At 39.7% G+C, this 24,138-nt stretch overlaps 3 protein-coding genes across 19 annotated transcripts; 1 reads left to right on the top strand and 2 right to left on the bottom strand.

Annotated features, from left to right (window-relative positions):
- Nucleotides 1-65: 65 nt before the first annotated feature.
- bbs10 (Bardet-Biedl syndrome 10) lies at nt 66-14,402 on the top strand. 15 transcript variants are annotated; one of them, XM_067589662.1, is made up of 10 exons: nt 4,080-4,169; nt 7,453-7,577; nt 7,829-7,890; nt 8,672-8,737; nt 9,314-9,428; nt 10,227-10,320; nt 11,244-11,271; nt 11,979-12,178; nt 12,268-13,230; nt 13,401-14,402. In XM_067589662.1, exons 8-10 carry the CDS (start codon nt 11,982-11,984, stop codon nt 14,242-14,244), a joined length of 2,004 nt encoding a protein of 667 aa, XP_067445763.1. In that variant the 5' UTR covers nt 4,080-4,169; nt 7,453-7,577; nt 7,829-7,890; nt 8,672-8,737; nt 9,314-9,428; nt 10,227-10,320; nt 11,244-11,271; nt 11,979-11,981; the 3' UTR covers nt 14,245-14,402. The 15 variants fall into 15 exon arrangements, with proteins under 15 accessions (XP_067445760.1, XP_067445758.1, XP_067445756.1 ...); XM_067589651.1 differs by lacking the exons at nt 10,227-10,320; nt 11,244-11,271 and adding an exon at nt 8,984-9,051; XM_067589660.1 differs by lacking the exon at nt 11,244-11,271.
- syt1b (synaptotagmin Ib) lies at nt 1,759-8,656 on the bottom strand. The gene is made up of 9 exons (XM_067589668.1): nt 8,249-8,656; nt 6,947-7,127; nt 5,088-5,266; nt 4,598-4,711; nt 4,282-4,449; nt 4,011-4,178; nt 3,535-3,652; nt 2,928-3,061; nt 1,759-2,832 (listed from the first exon to the last, which is right to left on the bottom strand). Exons 1-9 carry the CDS (start codon nt 8,300-8,302, stop codon nt 2,626-2,628), a joined length of 1,323 nt encoding a protein of 440 aa, XP_067445769.1. The 5' UTR covers nt 8,303-8,656; the 3' UTR covers nt 1,759-2,625.
- Nucleotides 14,403-15,497: 1,095 nt separating the features above from the next.
- Nucleotides 15,498-22,501, bottom strand: cd9a (CD9 molecule a). Of its 3 annotated transcripts, XM_067589666.1 has the most exons (9): nt 22,392-22,501; nt 21,831-21,943; nt 18,811-18,913; nt 18,529-18,626; nt 17,990-18,064; nt 17,587-17,688; nt 17,025-17,114; nt 16,571-16,654; nt 15,498-16,437 (listed from the first exon to the last, which is right to left on the bottom strand). In XM_067589666.1, exons 2-9 carry the CDS (start codon nt 21,897-21,899, stop codon nt 16,372-16,374), a joined length of 687 nt encoding a protein of 228 aa, XP_067445767.1. In that variant the 5' UTR covers nt 21,900-21,943; nt 22,392-22,501; the 3' UTR covers nt 15,498-16,371. The 3 variants fall into 3 exon arrangements, with proteins under 3 accessions (XP_067445767.1, XP_067445766.1, XP_067445768.1); XM_067589665.1 differs by lacking the exon at nt 22,392-22,501 and having other exon boundaries at nt 21,831-22,349; XM_067589667.1 differs by lacking the exons at nt 21,831-21,943; nt 22,392-22,501 and adding an exon at nt 20,176-20,578.
- Between the last annotated feature and the right edge of the window lie 1,637 nt (nt 22,502-24,138).

The raw sequence follows: 24,138 nt of genomic DNA on the forward strand, positions 1-24,138 counted from the left end.
TAACGGTGCATCTCAATGGTCCCGGGAGGAAAGGATTCAGGATGTTTGGTAGCACCTAGATGATGCTTGGTCGTCGCTGTAAAAACTACCTGGTGGCGACAGCCCCCCTGGGCGGATGACGAGTAGCTTACTGTACACCTGTGTGGGCAGGTAAGCCTGCACTGCTCTTTGTCACTCCAACATCCCCAGCCAGCAGACAGGCTTTATCTGACCCCCCCTCCCCGTGGTCTGTGTGGGTGAGGCCGCAGGACTGTCGCCCCATCACGGAGGTATTCACCTTGAAAGTTACCGTTAAATTTCTGGTCGACCACTTGACTCCAACAGAGGACAGGTAACTTAACTCCAGACCGCCTATTAATGTTACATTTGTGATAACAAGCGTGGACCCTATCAACGGTAAAGATTTAACCGTACCATGGTACCCAGAAATAACGTTACCTAACGTTACCGTTAGAATGTAATTTATGCTGCCACATCAACGAAAAACGTCAGCGTTGGTAGCTAACCAAAATTTAGCTGTTAGCGTTAAAGTGTTATCAGTGTCTGTATTAACATATCTAGAGATAAGTTAACTTTATGGGTATGAAGAAGCAGCCGTTTGTCCGTAACGTTAGCGTTAACAACGAATTGTTTTCGACTAATTGCGCAAACCTAGTGAAAAAACGTTTGCTTTTCAGTTAATTGTGGCTAATTGGTGTTAGCTAACAGAAGTTGAAGTTCATCTTCGTACATTTAGCAATTAGCCTTAGTTATGCCCTGTTGTAACATTACCTTAAGCTGCCGTTAACGTTTGGTTAGTTACCAACAATACCTCTCAGATATTTCGTTTTTTAAACTCTTGGCGACGTCTGGCTTATTGTAATAATGCTTATCTAGTTAAACACCAGGTAACGACTTTGCTAAGCCATCCTGACCTGTTGACACTTTGAAACTTGGTAATGGTCACCCCAACCCCTTTTATCTTTTTGTTCAAATATAGAGTTGGTGAAAAGTCATGTCCTTTCTTATTGTATTTATTTCATGTTTAAATTGATGGTTAAAAGGGGGAAAAAGCATATATACATGTTTTCAAACATTTACCGTAGTTGTATAGGCCTACATCTTACTATCAAAGGCCACACATTGCTGATACTGTATCAGCAAATATGATTTGTTGTGCTTTTGCCAAGTTGTATTTAACGATAGCATAACTGACACATTTGGAAACTGAAAATTGTCATTGCTAGTTTTTAAATGACCACTTACAGGGTGTTGATGCAATAAAAGCATACCCCTGTACAATATAATGCAGTTCAAAGCAGTACTATTGTGAAGCTTATAATGGTCACTGAATTTGTGTCAGAGAGATGGATTAACTCTCAAAATTATTGTCAGGGTTTCCTGTTATTTTGTACAGGGGTAGACAAAACACGAGGGAGGACACACTAAGAATTTAACCTGCTGTTTTCATGTATTTTTCCAGTTGGCATCTACAATGCAAACTGCAAAGTAGAAGAAGAAAATGTGATCACACAGACCTTCTGCCAAGAAATTAGAAAGGATGGGTGATGCTTATTGCATTTCTCATGTTGATATTAATTTACAGATATTGCTGAATTTATAATAATTGTGTTAAAGTGTCACATTGGAAATAACGTGAAGAAATAATAGTAAAACTAAAATGAATGAGAAGAAAACAAATTAACATAATAAGCCTTTCAAGACATTTTGACATGTCACAGTGGGCAGGTTTAAATAATAAAAAGAATGATGGATGGATTCAGCTTCAGGGTCCTGGCATTGCGAATGCTGGCTCACTATCACATTGTCACAGTTTACTGGGACACTTAAATGAGAACAGAACCATCGTTAATGGTATTAACAACACCTGTGCTTTTCCTAATATGACAAGTCAGAATGTCTGCTGTGGAAAAAGCCCTAATACGTAGTTCTCCAGTAATACTAAAAGTGAGAAAAGAAATGTATTGATTATATTGTTTTTGTTCATCTGGCCTGTCCTGTTCCACTTTGGCTGCAATGCTGCAGAGAAACCTATAAAGTACGATGCCCAGGCACTTCTCTTGCCATTACTTTCATTCTAGGCTGTACTCCAACACCATAAACAGTGTTATACTTTGGCAGCATTAGAAAGTACCATATCTTTGGTCAATTACAGTTAAAAGAACCGATAAATAACTATCAAAAGGAAACAGTGAATACTATGAAATTACAGACATAAAATCAGTCATATGAGGATCTCATTTCATGATCCTTTGGATTGTCTCCCCCTGCAGGTCAGATGTAGCTGATCAGCACAGAACATATGAAGAAAAACATCCTCACACAGGTTTAAAAAAAATCTGATCTTGTTTAATAGCACTGTACACAGTGATACATCAAATCTTTGATTAAAACTTTTAAAGCAGTTTAGGTAAAAGCAGGAGGAGGGAATTACTGAAGGAAGAAGGCTTAAAGTTCATAATAGACTTGGATAGTGTGTGAATAATTGGGTAGATGCACTCAGCTAAGTAGCTTAAATGTTTTTTGAAGGGGAGCTAGGGAAGAGATAGGAACATAAATTGGAGGTAGTTGAGGTAAGTGCTGCAAGGTTTCATGGAACAGCTGCATAAAGCTGCCCACTGAGTTTCATTTCTTGTTGGAAATTAGCACGTTGACCTCTTCCTCTGGTTTTAGGCTATGCCACTGGGCTATTGGCCGCCGGGGGTTGGCTAGCATGTCTGACCAATGGCGTTGCTCCGTCCCAGTGCTGTTACTGCCCAGCAGTACCTTCCCGATGGCATCATTTTTCCCAATCTTATCGTAGTCCAACACAGTCACTGCTACCTGCACCTTCTATAAATGAAAATACACACACATACAGGCAAAATTAACAAATCTCTGACGGAATGTATTAGCGTGTATGTATGTGTGTATGCAAATATATGTACCTCTATCTGTTCACATGGCACTTCAAAGCTGAATGACTCGTTGTAGTAAGGGTTCAAAGTGTTCTTCTTTATCGTTGTTTTCTTTTTCTTGAGTCTTTTCCCATTCTGCATTAAGTGGATCTTCACATAAGGGTCTGATAGAGAGAACAGGGAGGTTTTATGTTAGATCAACAGACCAACAGCCTGGCACCGGTGCAGTAACTCCATCAGTGAAACACAACATCTATTGTAGTAGCTCCTGATAGTTTCCCCTAAATAGAAACTGCTTGAAAGTGGACTCACCACTAAAAAAGTAATTATCTGGGGTTATGACTCAGTAAAAAGTAAGAAATCTCAGCTACTTAGTGTGCACTTTGTCCTATTAGAGAAGTACTAAGATGTGTTTATACTTTTTAGTACAAAAGTGGTTTAAAATAATAAAAAACTGAGTAAATCTTGTAACCTATATGAATAGGTAATTGCTTCCCCCACACCAATTTATGAAATTAAAGGAACTTATTGTGGCACTGAAGTTGTGTATACTGTTAAGTTCCTCATCTATTGATTAAAAGGAACATGACACAGTGCTTGAACTTAAATCTAATGTGAATTCAGCTGTGTGACTCGCCTGATAATCCACCCACATCCATTTTCTTCAGGTTTTTGGCTTCCAGTATCACCACAGTCAGCTTCCCTGCAGTAGGCACATACCTCAAAGACAAACATATGTCTCCAAGCCGCTCGCTCTGGTACAGAGAGAGAAGTGAGGATATTGCTGGGTGAATTGTCTAAGAACTGTAAATATTACTTCACAAATAAGTTGAAATGTCAAAATCACAAGAGGCTGCAGTCTTCCTCAGAGACAGAAGTGTTTCAGATTCAGGGCCACACATCTGTGCAGTATTCCTGACTTTAAAATGAAGTGTAAATATCAGAGAAAATGTTAGATCTCACTCAAACCTAACAACGAGCAACCGTGTTTCCCTAAACAAACAGAAACACATTATGGAAAAAGGAAACCAAATAAAAAAGGTTGTATTAATTGTACTGTGCAGCCTTAATTTCAAGTTCAACTTGTCTCCTCCTCTCACACTATGCTCCCACCTCTTCCTTCTCCGCCTTCTGCAGATCCTTCCACTCCTGCAGAGACTGGCTGAAGTCCACACTGCTCATTGGTATCTTCACAGCTCCAATCGCGTCATGTTTTGAGAAACGGTCAAAGTCATACACAGTCATCACCAATGTCTTCCCACCCAGCTCAGTGTACGGTACCTACACACACACATAATTTGGAACATGTCATGTACCACGTACCGACAGTGATCTCAAAAGTCAGGATAAATAACTGTCCATTTTTACTTATCGAGGAATGTACCTTAAAGGTGAAAGTCTCATTGAAGTTGGGTTCAAGAGTCTTCCTATGAACTTTGGTTTCAAACTTTTTCTTTTTGTCCGGGAGCAGATAGAGTTTGACATAAGGGTCAGAACTACCTCCCACATCCATGGCAGGAAGCTCTGCGGCCTGCAGGATTCCTACTACCAGCTAGAATGTCATAACAGAGGAAATTAATAGAAAAATAAATGAGAATCTGGCTGATTCACAGAGAGATAAGAAAAGTATTCAGATGTAACATTTAGGATTTTGCAGATGGTGGGAAAGAAACACGTCACACTGAATAGCAGTATCTCACCGTATTATCTGTGAAGTTGTAGTCTAACGTGAAATGCAGTCTGCCCAACTTCTCTTCCTCCTTGGGCTCATTATCTGACAGCTCTGTTTCTTTGTTACCTTCATCTTTCGGCGGCTGCACACACATGGACACACGTAACATGCAGGTGAATAATATAGATTTACAAGTAATCAATGAAGAGCTCCTGTCACAACTTGTGGAGCAGCTATTTGTGCTGTGTTCCTACTGTATGTTGTATAGAATTACACAGCCAGACGCAATTAAACAAAGATAATGTTACCACCTAAGGTTTATTTATTGTTTAAAGGGGAAAGGCTAATTTAACACTGTCAGTGCAAAACATCCGTTTGTCTTAACACACTGACAGGTTTACTAGTCCTAGGTGACCTGGATGTCAGGGCTGTGATACATTGCAAGGACAATACATCTGCAGGGGAGACACAGTGTGTGTATGTTTGTGTGTGTGTGTGTGTGTGTGGGTGTGGTATACCTCATTGTAACCTCCATCCATTTCAGTGTCAAAGTATCCCTTGCTCTTCTCTTTTCCCTTTTTCTTGTCCTTTTCTTTGTCCTTGTCCTTTTTCAAGCACTTCTTCCACACACACACAACACAAGACAGCACCACGCACAAACTCACAATACAAAGGGCAGCAACAGCCCATGATGGCACTGCAAACCCACGTCACACACACACACACACACACACATACACACAGAACATACATATTTTAGTTGCATACACTTTAAGTCGGACACTCGAACTTACTGTTCCAACTATTACCCTTAAATTTCCCCTCGACTAACTTCAAAGTAAGATAAAAACCCTTTTTTCCCCACACTGTCCGATAACATCACATACACAAAGAGCGAACAAAATAGCAGAAACACTGGGGAATACAATGCGATACAATCCAATACTCCCTCAATGAATACTTTTGTCAGAGAGGTGCTGATTCAAAGCTGTGTTAATGATTAGGCTGTGTTTTGTGGTGGTGTTATACTCGATTACAATATGTTGTAAGATGTTATCATCTGTCCATCTCCTGTGTATTCTGCTTGTTCTTAAAGCGTTATTAAAGCAATACTGTATATGACTCTGGTATCAACTGACATAATTTAAGACACCACTCTTTATGACTTGCAATTTTGATTTTCTGATATACACACTTATGGGATTGTACAACTCTAGTACTTCTGACCACCCTTCCTACTCAGCATCTGAAGAATGGGTCTGTGTAGGTGTACACTCAAAAAATACAAATAATGGAGAGAAAAAATGGAGAAAAAAAAAGGAAAAATTTTGATCCACACAAGAGAAGACAGAAAGATAATGTATTTCTACCAGGGAGATAACTGTCCCTTATGCATTCTTAAGTACATTCTACTTAATGTAGTATACCTGTGTCCCACATGAGAAAATATTAGTCTGGCCTTTTATATGCAGTGACCCTTACTAGTTTAATCACCCATTCCTGGATAATTTCAGGGAAAATGTACCATTAAATTATTTTAGCTGTCTGAGTCCGGTCCTCTGATAATTGAGAAAACACAGATAATACTCTCTATGGCTGCAACTTGTCTGCCGAAGAGCCTAGAATGTTAAGATATTCAATTTAATGTCATATATGACAAGGAGATTCAGCAAATCTTTACATTTGAGAAGCGAGCACCGTCAAATTTTTGGCATTTCTGCTTAAAAAAATGACTGAAACAATTAATTGATTACCAAAATAGTTGTTTAATTATTTTCTGTTGAACGACTAATCAATTAATTGTTGCAGCTCTAATACTTATAAAATAAAAAATAAATAAATAAAAAAACTAAAAATATAGATCATGGAGAGAATGAAGAATGTGTTTCTATGATATCCAAAATCTTACTGGTATGAATTTTGGGGCCTGCCCACAGTGCATTAAGTTGACTACCTTCAACGTAGTATTCCCAGCGTACTACTGTTCATGTGAATAATGTGACTCACTTAAACCATTAATGTTTCATTAGAAATTTTAGACTTTGAAAGTTTTTTGACATTGTAGAGTTGCCAGAAATGTTGACTTTTGTATTCATATTCTTAAAACAAGACACAGCTACAGTTTTATTCCCCCAAACAGCCATGTAGTATGAAATTATACTTAAATGCCTCACATGCCTTACCAGAAACCTCTAGTATTATATCTAAAGTATCTGCTGGATGTAGTGCTTTGATATGTGACCAAAATATCAGTCAAGATGTCATTTTTTAATGGCTGAAACCATTATATCAGTATAATTTTAAACAGAAAGTAGTTGTAATTACAGACCTAGCTAGGATCCATGGGGATGAAGAGTAATTTCTGTTTTTAACTCACTGTGGATGCTGCGCAGTTCACTCATGAACTTGTCGGGACTGTGGCTACCAGATTGTGTCTGGCCTGGGGTGGCTGTGGCATTTGGCAAGTGGGAAGATGTATGAAGGGTGCCCGGTGTCCCCGGGGCAGCTTGACGGTTCCCAGTCATTATTTGACAGTTGACAGTGGATCCAGAATCAAACTGGCAGAGAAACAGAAAGAGCAAATAAGATAGCTCAGCTCTAAAAAAAAAAAAAAAAAAAAAAAAAACACAACATGCAATATATGTAACATTATACTTCAACAAATCAAGATAAGCACACCTGTAAATGCCACCCGAATGCCAAAAGCCTAATTTGAAGAACCAAGAAACCACATAAACATAAATACACACAAGAGAAGAGTTTCTATAAATGCTATTGATCAGATGTTTTTGAAGTGATAATGTGCTTATAGACACTGTTTGACCATCAGTGTCAAATGACTTCTCCTGTTTCTGCTGGCCTGGCACTAACACTTGAACACAGGATATGCAACCCGCTGTCTCTGCCAAACCTGCTGACGTGGAGGGGAGAGGGAAGGAGGAGAGGAAGGGGAGTAGAATTGAAGCGTCACGCGTGGACCTCTGCTGTTCCACAGTGAGCTGCCAGAGGTGAGAATCAAGTGCCAAGGTCACGCTCAGTGCAGGCAAACAAACTGTATGAGAAAAAAATTCCACTGCCAAGTCTTGACTCCCAAGTGCAAAAATGTTTTGATTATGTTAGTTTCTATTCTGCAGACATTACAGGTATTGAGTATCTGGGGCTGAGTCAGCCAATGGTGATCTCACACCCAAGCAAAAATGAACCTCAGTTTACGTCTGCTTTTTTTAGGATTATTCACCAGTTTTGTTTTTTTTTTCAGAAAAGACAAGCTACCACTTACACAGCTTTAGAAACAAACAGAAGAATTCAAGGTAATTTCAAGTAAGTTTCACATGTTACAGTACACCTGTAATTACAGAAATACATGAATCACATATTTTAGGCAGCTTTAAGCATTTCTGTTGCTGATGTGCTTTTGTAAAGGTGTTCAAGAGTTAAAAAGTAATTCACAAATGATTCACAAATGTTTTCATCCTGTACCAACATGAAAGCAAGACATACACTATATGCAACTAACTTGTACACACTGCAAACGCAGTGTTCCTTTTACTGATAATGAATGATTCGGTATTCACACCATATGGTCTTCCAACTTCTACAGTGCAGCTTAAAATCTCTATTGTGTGACTGATTACACCTGATCTAATAAGGCTGCAAATACATTACATTAAATTCTTACTGCACGATGGAAGCTCTGAATCTCCAAAGAAAAAACAGCCTTGTTGCTTGACATTGGACATCTTTTCAACCTACAGGAGAGGAGAATGTGTAATCCTTCAGTGAAATTAAAAGAAAATCACTAAAACTAGAGTTACAAACTAATAAATTACCCATCTTGATCATGTTGTTGTACACCAGTCCATATTCAGTTAACAACAGATGATTTGCACGGACCTGGTTAATATTTTTGCCATCTATTATGCATCCGGGAGTTTCACCTACAATTACTGTTCACTCAGCACAGTTGAGTGAATAGAGAAATAAATCAAAGTCATATTTATTAATGAAGCAAAGAGGGAAAATAAATGGAACCAGAGACCTACCTGTATTCGATCGTCCCAGCAGCGGTGTTCAGACTCACAGGTACTCCTTTTCCTTACAGAGAGGGGCGGAGGAGGAGGAGAAAAGATGACAGGACCAGAGAGGACAGGCTGAGAAAAATAGTGAGGTACGGAGGAGTGTCAGCGCGTTGCCCTTTTGTTTTTGTGTCTCACCAGTTATTTGACATCGAGAAGAAGAGCGCAGGTGTGTGAAAGCTGGATCAAGAGAGAGAGAGAATGACATAGAGAGGGTAGGACAAGACAGGGTTGAGGTTGGGAAAGGTGGAATTGCAGCCAGGTCATCTTGTGTTGCTTCCCTCTGTGTGTGTTTGTCAGCGTGTGTGTTGATGAATGTTTTTTTTCTGTCCATTCAGGTCTCATGGGAGTGCCGGTCCTTATTTTTGACACCCCACCTCTTGTGACCTCTGTCCCATCCCTACAGGTCACCCTCACCAGGCCACTGATGAATATTCATTAGTGTAGTGACATGGCTTTTTAAAGGCTAGTTAGCATACTGAGAGTTCAGCAATAGAGGACATTTACATTCAGAGTGGACAGCTCTGTGTGTGTGTGTGTGTGTGTGTGTGTGTGTGTGTTGGTGTGCGTGCATCTGTACATCTGGCAGTAGCTGCAGAACTGTCTCATATTGTCTATCTATAGATGATGTTGCCTGATTTAGAAACTTGTGGATGTGGTTTCTGCAGCGACACAGAGATCAAGTTCCAGCCCCGCCCAGTTCACCTTGAGGTACCAGAGATGAACAGAGATACTGTACAGAAGGAGGAATGAGACAGATGGAAAAAGGGGGGGATGGGCAGGGTAAGAGAGATCTTGACATAACCTCTTTCTGTGACATGCACAAATACACTATGTATTTATTTTGCTGACAAATATTTTAGATCAGTTGTGATTATCTGTTCTTAAAATGGGCATGACAGAAATCCTAGATAAAGATCTCTTACAATAGAGGTGAACATAAACATATAATAATCACAACAAGACAAGGACAATCAAAGAACAACCCCAGATATTATATTAAAAAATATTATTATATTATTAAAAATGTAACCAAGGGTAAATATTTGGCAAACTCAATGTGCAATGTGAATTTTCTAAAAAGAACCAGATTTTCATTTGAACTAAAGGATAGGGTTACATATATATATAAAGTGAGTGACAAAGTGTGCAAATTGTGGACCGTACATCACACCCTCACAGCAGACATTTTGACTTATCATAGGTAAGTGCAGGTGTTACAAATAACATCAATGATGTCTCCATTCAAGTTCCCAACAAGCCATGACAGAGTTGCAGCGACCCTGCATGCACAATAGCACAATAATCCTGAAACAGGTGCAGCTAAAAGGAATTGATCCATCATTAATTTTAGCAGATATTTTGACAGGTCAAATCAAGAACAGCACAGGTGCAATTAATAACATTAATGATGGCTGAATCCCATTTAGCTTTTGCAAATTCATGACCCTGGTATAGTGCATGATGGTTCATTAGTATGGCTTCCTTGGACACTTGAAAAATAAGAATCTGCACAGTTGATTGTATATAAAACTGTAAAGTTTTATGGATAGAAAAGTAGCTCCTACCTCCCTCCGCTAGGTGGCAATAGTCATGTATGATCTAAATTATGCATCAAGTGCAGAAGAAGCCTCGTCTCTAGGATACAGAGGGAAGCGTTCCTGTTGGACTGACGGTGAGTTATCTCAGATGAAAACGTGTCTTGTAAATAAATTAGTCTGTTAAGTTTCCCAGATAGATAGGAGACTGTGATTTAAGTCATTTTTGGGGTTTACAGTAGAATAAGATCGCCGCCGAGGTCAGTGCAGTCCATGGTTTAGCTAACTAACAGCTACGTGGCTAGTAGATGCTATCAGTCTCTAAGTAACGCTAGCTATTCAGAAAAGTCGCGAAGTAACGCTTGTTTAAAACAGTATTTAACATGCTGAACTGAAATTGGGGATTTATAAGTAACGTTACAATGAAAGAGTAATGACAGGAGGTGTACACAGAACAGAACCTCGAAGACAACACTGACAAACACTACGTGTATTAAAATATGCTTAATTATACAAAAACATAACATCCAGTAATATCTGTAATGTACGCAGTTGCGTTTTTTTGCTGCAAAACAAAAATATTGAACAATGGTTATCCCACATATTTATAACTACCAGCATCAAGCTAAATTTCTGTCGTTGACAAAAAAAAAGGTTTACAGACAACTGGAGTAAAATTTTAAATTTACAGCTTTTCAGATTATGTTTCAATTTGCAGACCTGAAGCTTACAAATAAAAGCTGTCTAAACAAACATTCTTCATACAGAAAACACATAGTACACTCGCATAGTTTCAGAGCAAAAAAACTGAATCAGTCAGCCAAGTCAGTAATTACATAGTAGGTTTACATTCATCTATCACACATTACATTTATGCACCCAATACAATATACTGTAAATAAACCATAGTGGGTCTGATACATACACGCTATACTGAATAATATGTTGCAGTGTGTGTGTAGGTAGTATAGATAAATGTTTTTCTGTGAACAGATATTACTGTAGGAATTATTAATTGCATTTTTTAAATTGTTTTTTGTTTGTTTCCTTTATTTGATAGCTGAAAGTGCAGTGAGACAGGAGGCAAGGCAAGTTTATTTGTATAGCACATTTCAACAACAAGGCAATTCAAAGTGCTTTACATAGAGCATATAAGGCATCAAGACAGAATATAAAAGCAACACAAGTAAAAAGACATTTAAATACAATTTAAAAAGTGTTAAATTTGAAAATAAAAAGCTAAAAAAGAATAAGACAGATAAAACAAGAATAAAAGTTACAGTGCAGTGTAAAATATTAACCCTCAAATTTAGTTTAATAAAAAGCAGTGGCAAACAGAAAAGTCTTCAGTTGTGATTTAAAAGAACTGAGGGTTGCAGCAGAGGTAGTGAGAGGAGTATTACTTGCAACAAAGGTCAGAGGCCGGAAACAAACCGCTGATCCTGCAGCCGTGTGGTTCGCATCCCAACCCGTGGGCTACCAGGGTGTCCCAGAAAAGATTCATTATGATAAGATCAGATAATAACTGGCAACACTGAAAACCGAGATAATTGACACCCATCATGTGCCAAAAAAAGTTGGAAAAGTACAGCCCTGCTGCATGAATGACAGTTCATAATTCACTCCAACTTCAAGCACTTTGAGCCGATAACATTTGAATGCCTCTGTTGTGGTGAGTTGTGTCAAGATTAGCCAAAATATTATATTTGGACATTCCGAGAGGCTACAAAGAGTGAATCATTACTGACTCATTAAAAAAACAAACTTTTAAATCTCAGCCTTTGTGCCTTTCCAGGGTATGAGGATGCCACCAGTTGAGCATCTTCACCTGGAACATGTCCTGCAGACTGTGTGTGCACTGGAGGCAGTCGTCCTCCGCTGTTTTGGCCCTGAAGGAGGACAGGTGCTGTTCACCCGAGACACGGGACAGGTGATGTTGAGTTGCAGTGGGACGCGCATTCTCACGGCACTAAAACTGGAGCAGCCACTGGCCAGGTAACACACGGACATTTACTCTGTTACTGTTGTGCTATTTGTCAAATGTGTATTTCTTTTGTGCTATATTTATGTATTTTTCATTGTAGGATGGTGGTGGAGTGTGTCTGGAAACACAGCACAAAAACAGGGGATGGATCCAAGACCTTTATCATTCTGCTGGCATCATTACTACGGATGATTCATACAATAGCCTGCAAGGAGCCTAATGTGTCTCACACCTATAACTCCAGGGAAGCGGCAGAGGCTGCCACTGCCAGGCGCTTGGCTCGCGAACTCCTTGCATTTGCATCGGAGGAGCTGGATGATCTCATCGCTGTCGGAGTGGCCCCTCATGGATGCTGTCTTCCGTGGGAGGATTTCACAGCAAAAACACAATCACCAGGTCACACAAACACTTCCTATCTTAAAAAGCTGGTGGCGTCTTTCTTTCTTACTCGTCTGGGTCACATCCACTGTGACTTCATTGCTGACCTCATCTGTGAACTGCTCACTGATTGGAAGTTTAAAAATGATCCACCTTCCTCATCACTTCAGTTTATAAATGACAACTTCCTTGCATTGCATACACCTGTATCAGGCTTTCCTGTCAGTTGTTCACGTTTGCTTGAGGGGCAAGTCATCCACAGGGACTTTGCTACGCCCTGCCCTCAGACTGACCACCAGCCAGTTAAAGCTGTAGTTTTTACTGGGTACCTGCAGCCACAATTGCTCAATGCAGGAGACGTGTTGGAACTGATGGAGGAGAACACAAGGAAGGAGAGAAGTATTGTGCAGTTTAGCGCCTGGGCAGAAAGGTCACTAGAGTGTGTTATTGCAAAGCTGCAGAATTTGGGTGTCTCTGTGCTCCTGTCTGCGGTGAAACAGTCGGACGCTGTCCTGGCTTTAGCCACACAGGCAGAGATGTGTGTTGTGGAGTGTGTCAGTGAGGATGAACTTTCTCTCTTTGCCCACCTTAGCGGGGCCACACCTATCTCAGACTGCTGGATGATTCAACCAGAGCATGTTGCTACTCTGACCTTTTGTCGACCAATACTGCTGGGAGCACATAGGTTTGAGAACTCTCTCTTTCTCACTCATATACATACAGTGTAGAATCACGCATATGCATATGGTTTACAAAGAAATGCATGCACACAACACAATGCTTTCATTATTTGTTTTTTCTTCATCTGTTTTGATTAATGGACATCAAAATTGAATTTTTTTTTCTCTTCCACAGATATGTTCATATGGGTTTCCATGATTCAGAGGAAAGTGTCGTGGTTGGACCCTGTAGTATTGTCATTTGTGGCCCAGGGGAAGGCCAAACAGACCAGTATGCACGTGCATTTCAGGATGCCATCCGCATGCTACTTACAACTTGGGAGCCCATGCATATGACTGCAACTACAGCATCAAAGAGAACATTGTTGTCACACAAAATCACATCTGTACATATGGACAATCAGAATGACAGAACCAGGTCCGCATCCTCCAATGCACCTCCCTTTCAGAAGTGTGTGTTGGAGCCAGGCTGTGTCATACATGCTGGTGGGACATTTGAGTTTCTCTTACACCAAGCCCTCCTTCAACATGGTCACAATCGCTCGGTTTCTGATCACACAGATGTAGGTGTCCTTGCTGTTTCCCAGCTCATGGCAAATGCTCTATTGAGCGTGCCCCGACAGATTTACTCCCACAGTCCGAGACGTTTCCTGCAGACTCAAACCAAGGTCCTGTGTTCTATTCAAAATCATTCCCACCCTTTCAGCATCATTTACAAACATGAGCATAACACAAGCCCCACACAGGGTTCTAGTGAAAGTGAATGTCCTCTAGAGGCCGGTAAACTAAGTATGTATTGTTATAGGAAGGCTGACGTGAAATCAAAAGTTTTTATGTTGGACTCAGGCCTTGAATCTGTCTCCTGTAAATACCAGCTGGTTCTGGCCGTGCTGCAGTGTGTCACAAATCTTCTCCGAGTGGACACTATGCTGCGTACACAAACTCACTCATACACAAAGTCAGGCAGACTGGCAAGAAACATTTCCTGGGAGGACACAGAGGACGAAGCTGAGGATTGAGATTGTTGGGGCCCACGATGAAAGCCATATATGCGTTTTCTCTCAACACTTACTCAGGTATTATTCAAAAGTTTGAGAAAATGCTTTAATGCACTTTAAGGCAGATTGCTACAGCAATGTTTATATGGCCACATTATTTTTTACCTCACTGCAATGTATTTATAATGAGTTTATTTATAATGCAAATCTTCTACAGAGATAGTAAATCACATTTCAGGGTTGTACTGTTGTGTGGTTCAGTTTATATGTTAGTAGAATTTTAAGGCGGCTCTGTACCATAGTGTCCTGAGTCAAGGCCAGGTTAGGCAATAATAAAAAAAAAAAAAAGAAAACACCAAATGACTTATTGTTATTTTCTGTATTGTACAGAATGTTCAGTTATCATCAAATAATTTGGAATGTTTTCTACTGGGTGTTAATGTGTTAAGTTGTGTGAGTGTTTATGTTGGCCTGTCTCTTAAGTTCTCATCATAGTTCCTTTTTTTCACAACATTTCTCTTCCTTATCTCATTTTTCCTGCCCTCTTCCCTTGGCTAGTGCACATTCTGTTACATAAAAGGTTTAAACAGACAACCACATAGTTTCACAAATATACACACTCATTTTTTTTTAATAATCAGTGTTATTTCCACAGTAGGGGTGTAGAGTCTGAGAGGGCAACACCCAACTGTCAACAACCAAATCAGAATGTACTTCCTTGTGCTGTAATCAGAGGAACACTAACTCCATTTTAACTTCTTATTTTGGAGAAATAGAGTCCCTAGATAGTAACTGGACTCACTATCGTATATCAATGTGTACTGTTTAATGTCATCACTGTGTGCGTCAAGTTTCTAATGAAATTCTCCATAAACGAATTGTGATAGGATGACTCATGTAAACAAAGACAGTTCTTGGCTGTGTTTATCGCTAGATCAAACAATACATGAGTCACATTTGACGGTAAATATCAAAGACGGGAAGGTGGAATGTGTTTTTTCCCCCACTGCACACATGTTAAAAGAACCTGAATGTTTTTTTCATTCTTATCAAAGCACGCACACCCATCTAACCCCTTCTTGCCCCCGATATCCTTCACAGCTAAATCAAACACACCATTGTTTCTTTGGGCCCACACAAGCAGAGTTAATTTAATGTGGAAGATTTCACTATCGAGTTAATTAACTTTACTCCGTACAAATTACAGCTCATTTGTGTCATACTTTGTGTGTACGTGAGTGATTGTGTGCCATGTTAGAAAATCCTCCAACTCAGTTAGTTCATTTTGGTTTATTTGACTCTTATTAATTATTTTCTTTGTGAAACATAGTGCATATGGTATAAATCAATCCAATCTCTGTAAAATGAAAAGGACATTATAAAATACATCATCAAACCTCATGTACCATACAACCATCTAAGTTTATACATTTTTTACAAATTAAAAAAAAAAGACATTTACAAAATATAACCAAAAAAATCAAAGGCGTTTTAGAATCGGCAAATTAGGAGATGGAGAAAGAAAGGAAAGGAACCAATGAAATGTTACTACAGTGAAGGAACTTAGATACTACTCTAATACTAAGCTGGAAAAAAACACAGTCACCACAGTTCAAAGCTCAGCGTTCCATTGGCTACAAGTCGCCATGGTTTGACTTCAGTGTTGTAAGAAAAAGGAATTATAGAATTTCATTGGCTACTGCTGTATTGTGCTGAAGTGGTGGTTGGCTATTTTTGGCCCTGGACCATGACTCCTCTTGCCAGTGGATGACCCCAAGTGATAGCAATAGAAATGTGATCAGTATACAATAGTATGATCTTTTGTTTAGATAATTAGCAGTTCACAATAACTAATATCAATCAAATGACCACAAAATTACACATTTCTGTACTATATTTCCACTGAAGCACAGATGAAACCCATTCTATAGGTGGGCTCAATAACCACATCGCATCTATCTAGTCCAGGAAGGTGGGCTTAAGTGTCGGCAGTAGAGTTATAACTGATAACCAGAAATATCTGTACCCAGCCTAGCGTAGGTTATCCCCCTTGAACAAGCAGTGTTTCTATTGGCAGTGGAGAGCCATGTGACTCAAGGAATGACATCATGCAACATTAACAAGGATTTCACGATGTGATGGTGTGTGTCACACCACCTCCCGAGACTTCCTGATGGCACAGCACAAGAGCATGCTAAAGATCATCCCAAACATCTGAAACAGAGAGGGAGACAATATAATACAACATTGAAGTCTTTGTTGGCTCATGTCTTCTCTGTGTTCATCCTCCTGAGCAGCAGACATATTGACGTTAGAGGGGTTACAGTTAACCCAATCGCACACTTACCATAACTACACCGATGGTGATGCCCACTCCTCCTATGATGTGTAACTTGGAGTCAAACACCTCATCAATGGCATCAGGACAGCTCTGCAACACAGAAGCCATGATTCCTTTCAGTTTTTTCTAAACCTATGCTGAACATGACTTGTGGTATGGCGCACATAACAGTCGGTATGCAGGCTCCAGTAAACCATTGTTGCCATAGTAACACTGCACGGAGACTGAGGGAATTAGTCTGCAAAGGGAGGACTGATAAACTCATGACACATCAGACCATCATTATGTATTTGACATACAGTAATTGCCTCAGCTCTCACAGAGCTGAAGTATGTCTGACATCTGTTAGATCTCTTGGACGATCTCCTGTCTGAAATATCATTTTTCATTCTCTTTGTCTTGACTTAAGTACCTGGCTGTGTTGGCATCAAATCTATACACACATACATCGTGGTTGTACCTTAGTAATGAGCTCCTCAAGCGGCTCTCCCCGGGGACAGGTGTCTTTGGCAGCATCTACTCCAGTACCAGTCGGACCGCAACAATTCAGCTGTAAACACACAAAATCATACCTTTAGAGAACAAAATCACTTGCAGAAGAACACATCTCTTATGACAAGTGTTTAAAGGAGTAGTTTAACATTTTGGTCAAAGTGAGGTTACTAGTTAACTGGTGGAGATACTGCACAGTAGTACTGGGCGGATGGAACAGTTGTTCATCAAGAAAGTTACAGCACATAACTCCCATAACAAAATCACAAGTTTTTTCTCACAAAGAAAGCAAAAATGCTGAGCTTTACCTTTAATTTCTAGACATCATTTACATTATGGATAATACTTAACATTTTTTAAAAGGCTAACTTGGTGAGCTGACTGAGTTAAAATGTTTCATCACCTCACAGAGAAAAACAACTTCCCAGTATGCTTCAATAACCCATAATCCACTTCCCTTTTAGATAAGGTTTGAATCAAGTCCGAACAGTCTCGATTAGAATGAAGCACAAGTGGCAGAAATGGCTCACCCCAGTTTGAATTACACGCAGTGTCTCTTTGAGACGCTCATCTCCTGTTTTCTGGAAGTTGTTGTAAGTCTGCATGTAGAATGTTGTGATGTCATTCACCACCTGCGGCACAAGCAGAGAAGATGATTTAATATACAGCATGTCACTAAAGCAGACACATTTTCTCCCCTAGTGTCTTTTAAATCTTTACAGCAACATGTCATATTCATTTAAAAAATATATATTTCACGCACTTTGTTTTTTTTTTATCACTTTATTCATTTTGTTGAACTTGATTTAGTTTTTGGCTTGTATTTAGTCTACCTGGTGCACTAGTGTACTACTTTTTCTATGTAAAGCACTTGTAACATTGTTGAAAAGTACTCTACAAATAAAATGATCTTGTTTTTCACTTGTAAGTTACCTTGCTTTGGTTGGAAAATCCCCAGATTCCAGCTGCAACTTCAATGGCAAATATGATAAGCAGGAAGAAGAAAAACTGCGAAGGAAAGACAAAATGAGAATCATCTGATGTGCGCCTCCATGCATCCTTGTGCGCATGTCTTTTGTGTGCATGCATGAACGGGTAAGGTCATTTGAGTGTAGCCGGACCCAATTTACATAGGCTCCTCCTCATGGGAGATTTAGTGCAAGAAGATTAGGGCCAGACGGGGCGGGAGAGAGCAGAGGAGGGAGGGAATGAACAAGTACAGGGAAATCTAGAGACTCTTCTCTGGCCTTGACACTATTCAGTAAATACTGATGAAGGCAGACATAACATATTTCTTATTGAGATCAAGGTCAATATACAATCCACACAAGTCCAAGGGCTGTTGAGTAATATCACAAAAGAAAAGTCACAAGCCTCAGAGAGAAAGAAACTGTTGATTTTTAAAGTGTTTGAATTTTATGTGAGTCAAAAGACGTTATTAGAATAAGAAAGGAGATATAAGTGGTACATACCAATCCAAGCATACAGGGAGACTCCTGGATAGCCCCACAACATCCCAGAAAACCCACCACCATCATCAGTGCTCCAGCTCCTATCAAGATATATACACCTACACACACATAAAATATGTCACAGATGTGTACATACAAGCATACTTTCTGTTTTGCATAACTGTACACTGATACAGAGATAAAATGAAGTTTATCAGCACCGTAATTTTACTAAATGATAAGTAATAATCCTCTGAAGTTGTTTTAAATAACATTCATGCTCACAGACTGAAAGCGTATTACCTGTGTAAAACACATATGGAGAGTCTGGTCCTTCAAACAGGCCTTTGGTCTTTGGGTCTAATCTTAGCCACAGGCCTATAGCGAAGACAGCAGTGCCTGCAAGCTGAAACACAAAACACATTTTTAGATACAGTAGTGAAATTCAGTTACCACAACACTAAAATGTATTGTTCACACTGTACACTATCAGTCTGTGTGTACAGCAGCACAAATCATACAAGAAAATCCAATTGTGAGACATAAAGCTTCGAAGTTCAGACAGGGAGACAACCTTTCACACACATGCTATCTTTATATGCATCTATATTTATCATTTTGCTACAACACAATTATCTTGTGGCTGTCAGAATTCAAAACCAGCTGTCATTTCATTTCTGCATTGACATCTGTAATCCTTCTGCGGGTCTCATTGGATTTCAGTTGAAGGTGTCACCTCAGCATTAGGCCTCTGCAGCCATCACGTTACCTCTAGATCTTCACCAACACCAATGTCTGGTCTCCACTAGGCCACATTCCTGTTCTTATATCTGACAAAGCCATTGAAAATAACACTCAGCTTTTCAACTCTTAATCGGATAAGTCTGGAGAGACAATTGAACAGATCGCAGAGAGACAAACTCAGCTGCTAACAGACATTTATAACTCCTCTCTGATGTTACAGTAACACTACAGTGGTTTACCACACACTGATGGTTAGCATGTGCAAAATGATGTCATGTGTACATGCAAATGTGGCTGTGTGCAGTATGTGGGCATACAAATGTGTAACTGATGATGTAACCACCTACTTAGTGTCACAGTCAGAGAAGAGAGAGATAAGAAGAAAAAACAAGGTTCTTTTGCTTGTTTTAGGATTCTCTTATTCATCAACATACATATTTAATATTGACACAAATGAGCCTGTTCATCCATCAGCACATAGTTGTACTCATATTATTATATCCTGTAACACTTTGCTTACTCAGTTTGCTCTTTTTACATAGCATGTGATCCAAATAGCATAATACTGCAATCTATAAATGTCAGTACATGGTGCCATATTGTGTAATGTGCATACACAGGCACGCACTTTTAAAAGCCTTGTCAGCACCGACAGGTCTGTTAATTTTTAACTTTGTCTGAGAGCTTCAATGATAGATGACAATCTTGTATGTGTGTGTGTTTTTGTGTATTCTGTTCTTTATGCTACTTATTTTCACAGTGTGCATTTACTTTTTATTGTCTCTTATGTTCTACTGTGTGAATAAAATGGCAGACTAGGTACAAAGTAGTAACAAAGGTAATCACACTAGTTGAGGAAGTATCCCCAACTGTTTCTCCCACACAGACCACAAGAAGACGCAATAAAATGTAAAGTACACCTACCCAGAAGAAAACGTTGAAGACAAACATGAGATATTTCACACACTTGAGTCCCCCAGCGACAGCCATGCTGATTCGGTTAACCCAGTGCACCGTTTTGAGTGTTTATTAACAAATTTCTTCACACGAGGAAGCAAAAGCAAACTAGTTTTAGTTAGAAAAAGGAGGTGGAGAGGGAAAGCATTTTCAATACCACGCCTACATTCACCTGATCATACAATTAGGGAGTGGCAAGAGCAGCAGTGTTACTAGAGAAACTGGCCACCATTGTGTAGCTGATATGAAACCCTGCCTGTCTTATTTCCTCTCTTTTGTTCCATGTTCATGCATGTGCAGTTTGTATCTACATCTACTGCATATGTGCACGTCGGTGCGTTGCACACAGTATGGTATTTTATAATCTGGGAGCAGCACAGAGGGCTCTGTTGAGGCATGCTGACATAATACGCGTTCTAAAATACCTGTCTAGCAGCATATTTGGTGTCTGAACTGTGTGTGACTACAGTTAATAGGCTGATCCCAAATATGACTACTCTCCATTCCTGCACTCCTAAGCCGACATCATTGAAAGCAGGGTTTGTGAACTCTTGATGCACTGACGCAAAGCTGCACATGGACACTCTTGTTGTGTCCAGGGAAGGCTGTGATGAAACATTTGCATCATATGATTTGTGGCTGCATGGAAACATTTATGATGACTGTGTGTCACATTTTCATTTCCTGCGTAATCCCCCTCGAATGGGGAACATCTGCACTTGTGAGGTTCGAGCAGGCTTTGACTCTAAATGGCAGATTCAAAATTGTTGATTTTTGATATGTTAACCTTATTTGTCTCAAATTGATTCAGTGAATTTTTGCATCTTTGGAATTGGTTGTTTTGCCTGAGTCATTTCTCTCTCAAACATATGCACACGCTCACACATTGTGGGAAACCTGTCTGCCCTGTAATGAATGGTTATCCATGGCTCTATCTATAGCTGCACACATAAGAAATGTTCATAAAAGGGCAAGACATCCATCTGAAACCACACACACACACACACACACACACACACACACACACACATTCAGAATACAAATAACAACAAACAAATAGACACAGACACACCCTGCAGGCTTAGTAGGACACAAATAGCCTATATGGGATATCCAGGATTCATTCACACACACATACACACACATACACACAAGCTGGCTCCCTGACATGCGCAACTCTTCCCATCACGTGACTGAGTAGAAGTCTTAATTATTATTATATCAGTCACATTCTCCACCACAATAAAGCGCTACCCCTTCCTCCCCCCCTTTTCCAGTTATTAAAATGCCGTGCGCGCAAACTCCAGAGTGTAGTCTGCGCGGTGGAACTGGGTCACTTGGCCACTGGGGATTATTCTTCCACTCGCTCGCTCTCCACACGCACTGGGACACTTTGTGTTTAGTGGTAGCCAATGCCAAAAATCATTCGAGGGTCACCTTAGAATATGCACTACTGTGATAAGTAACCGGGGGTTGTATGAGCGCTCGGAACGATTCTGCATCTGGGACACCTTGTCATTCACTATAGTAGCAAGCTCACACACACACATTCACACATTCACACAAACAGGATGTATATTTTTTTTTCTGTGAGGACAATACATTTCTCGCTTCAAACTCACCCAGAAAACCAGGTTGAAGGCAAACATCAGGTATTTGATGCACATCTCTCCTCCCGACAGCGCTGCCATGGCGGTACTTGAGCTACAGATGACACTTACTGATGGTATCACCTCTTCAACCCGACGGTAGAATAGAGGAGAAGACCTTTTAACTAACAGGCGGTATGCAGAATGAGGTTATTGCCGACGCGCCGCCACTGATACGCGCGTCGTGCTGTGCGCGCCTGTAGTGGTCCGCCCCCACACATAGCGGACTGCAAATGCAAAGCCTGCTGTAGCTTTTTTCTTTCCTTCTTTCGGTCACATTCCCTACTTTTTATTCTTTAAAAATTGGTTTCCTTTTTGGTGGACTTCTCAGTGGTGTAATGACTTTGACAAGCACTATGCTTTATGCTTAACCTTTATGGCATCGCTGTAATTGTCATTTTATTTCTACACAATAACTTGCAGTAGCATTTCTAACACAGAAAGTGTTTTTGCACTTATTAAAGTTAAATAAGTTATTACATGTATTGCAGGAGCACGTTACATCAGTGACCTAGTCGAATGCAAATTACTTACGTCACTCTTTTTCCCAAGGAAACCTATAGCTTATTCAGTCTGTGTCTTCCCTGCATAAAATGGTACAATAATGCCCTGAACAGCAGCCTGCTGGGCTTCTTGGTTGCAACTTCCTGCAGCACCCTGGGCAGTGCGATGACGTAATTCTCCCAGAATAAGAAAAGCGCGTTCACGGATTGAATATACTGTACATGAATGAATACGGTGCACGAGCATGTCCTCGCGAGCGTCTCTCCCAGACAGCCAGTACAAACTCACGCTCACGCGCACACGCACACACAAACATGCCATACCATTTCCCCTATATATAGCACGCAGTAGCACATATGCAGTGTGCATCATCTGTTAGATCTACTGAGTTATATTTTGTCTCAGCTAAATACAACTGTTTTGCGTTTTTAGCTACTTATTTTCGTCTGACATTGGCACTATGTAATAGAGTATACCAATTATTCAGGCTTTATTAATAGTTAATTAATTATTTAGGCCTACTTATACTTAAAGATCCCTCTGACTGACCCTTTGAGCACTTCTGGAAGCTGGTTGTAGTGCATTTGGGATAAAGAATCAATTTAGTAACAACTTTTTAACATTTACAACTACAGACTAGATAGATTGTTGTAAAATCCCTTTACTAATGACTTATTAATCATTATAGCCTGTAGACTGCATAATTATTATATTCGATGGCTTATCATTAAGTGTGAAAGTGTCCATGACATTTTATAAATGATTTTATTAACATTTTAAAGGATAGGTTCACAATTTTTCAAGTTTGTCTTAAAACAATAGTCAGGTTCCCATATAAAGACTGAAAGAGGTTTTCCTAATTCCTTCAGTTGATACTGGCTATTAAAAGATCCTCTTCAAATGCACTTTCTGTGTAAGTGATGGGGGCCAAAATCCAAAGTGTGTTCACACAGTCATTTTGTGCTGAAATGCATTTAAAAGTTTATATGAGGCTTCAGCAGACTGAGTTAGTCATATCAAGTGAATATCTGCCACATTTACATACTTTTTAGCATAAAATTCCCTCCCTAGTAACAAAACAGATGGACTTTGGCACTAAAAAGACTGTAATGTTGAAAGATATCTTAACTTGATGAATTTGGATGGCTGACGCTTTTTATTAGCTTCAGATATATTTTTAATACATTTTTTCACAGAAGGAGGCTTGTGGATTTTGGCCCCCATCACTTCCATTATAAGTGCATTATGAAGGGATCTTCTAATGGCCAGTATGAACAGGAGGAATGATTATTGCAAGAAAAACCTATTTCAATGGGCACCTGACTATTGTTTTAAGACTTGAGAAATTGTGAACCCGTCCTTTAATCTACAGAATTGATGGTTTATGGGAAATCCACAACCCTTTATGAGTGGCTAACATTTGTAACTGCAGACTTTATGATTTACTATAAAGTCAGAAATCCATTAGTTTTTTTATTACTGAATAGCACTGAGTACCAACATTCACAACTGCACCATTATCAAATAGAAACATAGACATGTTATTAGAAATGCCCTGCACACTTATGTAGGTGTTTTCAAAGATTCTAGCTAATTAGACCTCTGCTTAGGTTGCAGGTGGGCAGAGCTACGATAGTAATTATGTGAGGTCAGAGGACTATTTGGAAGCTCTGTTTATGTTTGGGAGATTGTGACACTGATTGTAAATGTTGCTTGGATGTGTTTGGAAATGTGCGAGGGGATGTTTTATTCTCTCGTCCTCTGTCTTTGACTTTTT

Source organism: Thunnus thynnus, chromosome 5 (assembly GCF_963924715.1).
Source record: "Thunnus thynnus chromosome 5, fThuThy2.1, whole genome shotgun sequence".
NCBI classification, from domain to species: Eukaryota; Metazoa; Chordata; class Actinopteri; order Scombriformes; family Scombridae; genus Thunnus; species Thunnus thynnus.

What these genes read in the sequence shown, in the direction of transcription:
- syt1b (XM_067589668.1), bottom strand. Translation starts at nt 8,302, where the DNA reads ATGTCAAGCAACAAGGCTGTTTTTTCTTTGGAGATTCAGAGCTTCCAT. An exon ending in TTCAGAGCTTCCATCGTGCA is followed by an intron (nt 7,128 to 8,248) that starts GTAAGAATTTAA and finishes TTTCTCTGCCAG; the next exon opens with TTTGATTCTGGATCCACTGT. An exon ending in ACAACTTCACAGATAATACG is followed by an intron (nt 4,450 to 4,597) that starts GTGAGATACTGC and finishes ATGACATTCTAG; the next exon opens with CTGGTAGTAGGAATCCTGCA.
- bbs10 (XM_067589659.1), top strand. An exon ending in CTGGAGCAGCCACTGGCCAG is followed by an intron (nt 12,179 to 12,267) that starts GTAACACACGGA and finishes TTTTCATTGTAG; the next exon opens with GATGGTGGTGGAGTGTGTCT. An exon ending in ATACTGCTGGGAGCACATAG is followed by an intron (nt 13,231 to 13,400) that starts GTTTGAGAACTC and finishes TCTCTTCCACAG; the next exon opens with ATATGTTCATATGGGTTTCC.
- cd9a (XM_067589666.1), bottom strand. Translation starts at nt 21,899, where the DNA reads ATGGCAGCGCTGTCGGGAGGAGAGATGTGCATCAAATACCTGATGTTT. An exon ending in CTCCCTGTATGCTTGGATTG is followed by an intron (nt 18,065 to 18,528) that starts GTATGTACCACT and finishes TTTCCTTCGCAG; the next exon opens with TTTTTCTTCTTCCTGCTTAT. An exon ending in TCACCATCGGTGTAGTTATG is followed by an intron (nt 16,438 to 16,570) that starts GTAAGTGTGCGA and finishes TCTCTGTTTCAG; the next exon opens with ATGTTTGGGATGATCTTTAG.